General features: G+C 39.6%; 1 protein-coding gene across 2 annotated transcripts; it reads right to left on the minus strand.

Annotated features, from left to right (window-relative positions):
• Positions 1–1,077: 1,077 nt before the first annotated feature.
• utp11 (UTP11 small subunit processome component) lies at positions 1,078–3,703 on the minus strand. 2 transcript variants are annotated; one of them, XM_085802388.1, is made up of 8 exons: positions 3,493–3,703; positions 3,273–3,334; positions 3,027–3,129; positions 2,784–2,903; positions 2,002–2,095; positions 1,724–1,854; positions 1,487–1,597; positions 1,078–1,359 (listed from the first exon to the last, which is right to left on the minus strand). In XM_085802388.1, exons 1-8 carry the CDS (start codon positions 3,550–3,552, stop codon positions 1,276–1,278), a joined length of 765 nt encoding a protein of 254 aa, XP_085658514.1. In that variant the 5' UTR covers positions 3,553–3,703; the 3' UTR covers positions 1,078–1,275. The 2 variants fall into 2 exon arrangements, with proteins under 2 accessions (XP_085658514.1, XP_085658513.1); XM_085802387.1 differs by having other exon boundaries at positions 1,078–1,362; positions 3,493–3,698.
• Positions 3,704–5,096: the final 1,393 nt, after the last annotated feature.

Here is a 5,096-nt window from a genome sequence, read left to right on the forward strand (position 1 = left end):
GTGGCGTCCTTCAGAGGCTCTGCTGCTATCGTTGAATGTGTCTCTGTCCCAGCAGTGAAAAAAGTAAAGGTAAAAGGTAAAGGTACTTTATTGGTCACATATACAGCTAGTACAGTGAAATTCTTTCTCTGCATTTAACCCACCCCTGAGGAGCAGTGGGCAGCCACAGTGCGGCGCCCGGGGACCAACTCCAGATTATGAGCCAGTGCCTTTGGTCAGGGGCGCTGACTGGATCAGTGGGGTTGTTTTCAACGTACAAGTAAAAAAAAAAAAAAAGTGAAGTTCATCAACATCTCTCTGAAATGACTGGCAGTGATGTAAACCAGTGCAACAGCAACAACTAATGATGTAGGAGTTATACACTGTTATAGACAACATAAGGTTAAGTTTATGCATGGCTTCGCTTCCCTTTTCATGGTCACTAAGGCACCATCATACATGAACAGAGATGTGATACATGTGGAAATGGTCAGTTATATCACCTGATGGAGAAAACCTGCAACATTTAACAACTTACTCATATGCAGTTGTCTGTCGAATATGAGGTTACGTCCTGTAAAATCTGATCAGAAGAATGGTCTGCTGGGTAACTTTGAAATGAACCATCACTGGCCTTTATGACAGGTTTGACATCCACCAGGCACCTGGTTGTGATGCACACAGGCTGAACTCATCAGTAACAGCTCAACATATAACTACCACAGTTAAACTCTAAAATCTAAATGGTGGATCTGACCAGTAACTCCAAGAACATCCAGTTTAGCCTCTGCACTGCAGGTTACAGTGTCTCCAGCCACTAACATGTTCCTCCAGCTCATGTCTTAAAGATCATTAATGCCACCTACTGGTTTAAGAATAAAATACAACTCAGCTGGCCGGAGCACGTATCACAGCCTAAGTTCAGATTCAGCCTGAGGCCTCATTGACAAATTATTCCCTTTTCTCTTTCTCCTGTTTTTAAGTCTCCCCAGCTTCTCAGCTGGCAGAAAAAAAACATCAAATGTAAAATTCAGAAACTCCTGTCCCAAAAAGAGGTCAAACACAAGTTTACTCTTAAGTAAAGAAATCACATGGATGTGCACGTTCTTCTCAGATTTATTTGAAAGAAACTAAAAGTCTTCGATAAATATGTACAAAACTGCATCACTGCAACAATATTTGAAGAAAAGAAAATGATCTGTAATGTGTACTGTGGTCAAGAAGTCCATCATGTCTCCAGTATCTGATAGGCAAAGCTGGTGATTTAGTTTTCCCAACATGATGAGAACTCCACTCCTAGCGTTTCCTCTTGGCCTCGAACTTGTAAATGGCTGCAGCCTTGGGTGTCTCCTTTTTTACCTTCACCTTCTTAGTCTTATCCTGCTGCACAGAGGAAGAAAAATAACATGAAACGTAATGTGACACTTCTTGCTAAAATGAAAATGAATAAATCTGCAATGGAGATGGTCATTTGAAACCGAAAACAAAATTTTCTACTCCTCCTCACCTGGAGATCCTTGCGTGTCTGGATCTTCTGACTGATGACAAACATTTTCTTTTCTCTGTCGATCCTTTGAGAAAGGATCGTATACTGGTGCTTCCTCTGCTTGGCCAGCTTCTACAATAAAAAGGAGTAAACATGAACCATCGTAGGATTGATCTGCAGAATTCACCACAATGTTACAGTAAATTTCGCTTTTCGCAAAAGAGGAAATATTTTGTAATTGTGCTCTCAAACACGCACCTTCACAGTGGCAGCCTTTAGAGATCCCTGGATGGTCTTCGTCTCCAGGGTTTCCATCGTCGGCCTGTTGTACACTCTGTCCACCAGCTCAGGGGCCGTGTTCAGGTGCGTTGCCAGGTCAAATGACTCCACTGATGATGTGGAAAGAAAGCAATGTAAACTTTAACTGGAGTACACGAGGACATAAATCAAAGAAAATATAACATTATTATTTCCACCAACATCTTTGTTCTGAGCACTCAAGCTCTATTCATCATGTAACAAACATTTCTATTTACCTTCCTTCTTGGAATTCACAAAAAATGTGTGCTTGTTTTTTTGTTTGCTGTCTGCATCCAGAAGGTGGAGCTCTCCTTTCAGCCTCTCGATTTTCTGAAAGCAAAAGATGAACAGAAAGAGATTTCAGAGGTAAACAACACTCAAACAAAGCTTACACTGAGAAGTAATTTCTATTTTTCACTATAGACTCTGTGCATCAGTTCCTCCCACTTCCATAACTTGTCAAAGGCCCCAACCAGTAATAATCTCTAGTAAAACTAGTACTATTTGACTGACAGCTGAGCTGTTACTGGAGTTTGATACTGATCCTGACTTTAACAGGAGAATTTGAAAATGGGATATTAACAGCAACACATCCCATGAAGAGTTTGCTTTGTCTGACTTTATTCAAGCTACATGCTTAACAGCACATCAGTTAAAAAATGTACCTGCCAGTGCTCTCTGGTGGACAAACTAAAAAAGTAAAACAATGGAGACTCTGTTTCTAAATTATATCAAACTTAATTCAGCCTTTTAGTGCTGCAATTTCAGATTCATTTCAGAACTAAAACCTTTGTCAGATTTGTTCTTGTGTTAATGGTTGAACATGCCTGGAGCAATTTGGACACCTTAGCACAACTCCCTGCATCATATCCAAGCAAACTGATAGGAAATTCAGTTTTAGACTTTAGTGTGTGTGAAGAGTTCAGAAACTACAGAATCTCAGAATCTTACACAAGCTTTTACTCCCTATAATCAGTGACGTGACTTTAATTAGTAATTACAGGTAAATTAAACGTACCTTTGCCTCTGCCACTCTCTTCATCTCCACATACTTGATGTCCTGCGTCCTCATAACCTTTTTCTGCTCCTCTGTCACCTCCACCTCCTCCTTGGGTTTCTTTGCAGCGTGAACTCCATCCTGCCAGAAAAACACCATTAACACATGAAATCCCTCAACTTAAAGTCATTCACCTCGCAATTTTGTGAAAGTGCATGACATGTGTGTTTTTCTCTGCTGTGATGATAGTGATGCTGAGCTCACCTGAAGCTGAGAGTTGATCATGTTGAAGTAAAACTCATCTGGGTTCTTCTCCAGAGCTTTCTTCCGCAGAGCAGAGAGAGTGTTTTGTTTCTTGTGGTAGTCACTGTTATAACACAAATACAACATAGTTAGATAATATGGAGGAGACTCATGATCCATCAACCATGTTAGACAGTCAGACTTTAATCATTTTGAATCCAGAGCCTTGAAATATGTTATACTGTATACAGTCCTGGATGAACTCACTCTGCACGGAGTTTGTAGTCTTTCTTCTTCTCCAGCAACCCCAGGTGTTTCCTGAAACCGGGCTGGTCAAAGCAAACGAGGCGGTTAATACACATTCAATACAGTCAGTAACAACATATTGGTTGCTGCATTGGTACGAAAACACGCATGTATTTGGTTTGGTTTGAGTCTGTAGTCATCTGTAGAGTCACAACATAGCAGCTAGCTGACAACACCTCACCTGGGATCTCTCATGGTGGTTTTTCTGTCGGGATTTCAGCGCTTTCCTGAACGAAGACATGTCTGAGAAATGTCCCCGGGCGGTAACTAAGTAAAACCGTTCAGTCGAAGTAGATATAAACAGGAGTTTGTGAAAGCTAAACACACAGACACTGAGCCCTGCTGCCTGCTTCCCTGCTCGGCTAAACCCACGTGGTTTCCTGCCTGCTTCAGTCCGTGGTGTTCTTCATTTCCCTTCCGCAGATTCGCGACTCACGACTCACAGCTGAAACAATACTACAGAGCTATAATGAGCCTGAATTATTATTTTTACTTATATAAAATATTCATTGTTGTAATTTAAAGGGACACAAAAGCTTCAGAGTTATCTTTCCGATAAAATGAAAAAGCTCTGAATTTAATGCCACATGTTGTAAAAACGCAATAACAACACTAGGGGGCGCCGCTGTACTGAAAAAAAATAAAATAAAAACAGTTTTTCATGCCGTCAGATTAAACTGACTGGATAGCAGCTATATACAGTACAGTTCTGTATAACTAACACTTTACATGACATTTGAGAGGGAAAATTTCCCTTTAGTTCTTCAAATTTATTTAACAGCTATGGTTCCTACTTGACAGGTTCAGATTTGATTTGGTCAGTTTATAAGTAGCCTCTGATGCACGGTTATCCAATAAAGTTATCAATAACGTAGAAAAATGAACAGTTAAATGGCACTTACTCTGTTTATGTATCAATAATTTTAATTCAACAATGCCACACATAATAGTATAATTAAATTTCCCGTTGTTCTTAGTCTATGTATGCAGTAACATTGCGTGCAATGGGGTATTCCTACTGTAATGCTACAACAAAGATCTTACTTCTCCCATCAAAGTTTTTCATGTTAATAAATCATTTTGAAATGTGTGCATGGACGGAAATCCAAAAACATTTGAATAGATGCCCTAAATTGTGTTTTCATCCAATAACCTCATGCCATTGATGTTCAAAGCCCTGCAGTATTTCATTTGGGCTTAAATGTTCAAAACTTTCAAAGTTGCATGCAGAGTTTACTGGCAATGGGAAATTAGATTAATCATAGTCAGCTTATGGTCAATAATCAACTAAAACCAATACAGTTGATATTGGCCATATTGGCCATTCTGAAGCTGTAGCCTATACAAGCCAGATCTGGCACCAGAAAGACCTAAAGCAAATGAGGGTCATCATAGTGCTGCTGACTTAATTTGTTTTGGCTGCAGTGTTTATACACTAAATTATTTTGGTCATTATAATTAAGGCCTGCATTTGCCAGCGTGCACAGTTAACACTAATTGGTAACAAGTTTATGTTTTTCCAACATGGACATTTACTGCTTGTTTCCTCTTGGGTTCCAGACCCCTGTTTTGATTTATATCCAGACCAATAGACCTAAAAGAGATGACACAAAAACTGTAATATTTACAGGCCTTATATTTTGCCGTTTGTATTTCGCAGGTAGAAATAATACGATATGCTTTTGGGATAATGTAAAACACACATATATATAGGCTACACATGGCAGGCTTCTGTGCAGTTTTTTCTCTTCATATTGAGAGAAAATAATATTGCAAGGGGGAAAA

The sequence above is a fragment of the Trachurus japonicus genome, chromosome 16 (genome assembly GCF_045865225.1).
Source record: "Trachurus japonicus isolate A0001 chromosome 16, Traja_1.0".
Classification (NCBI taxonomy): domain Eukaryota; kingdom Metazoa; phylum Chordata; class Actinopteri; order Carangiformes; family Carangidae; genus Trachurus; species Trachurus japonicus.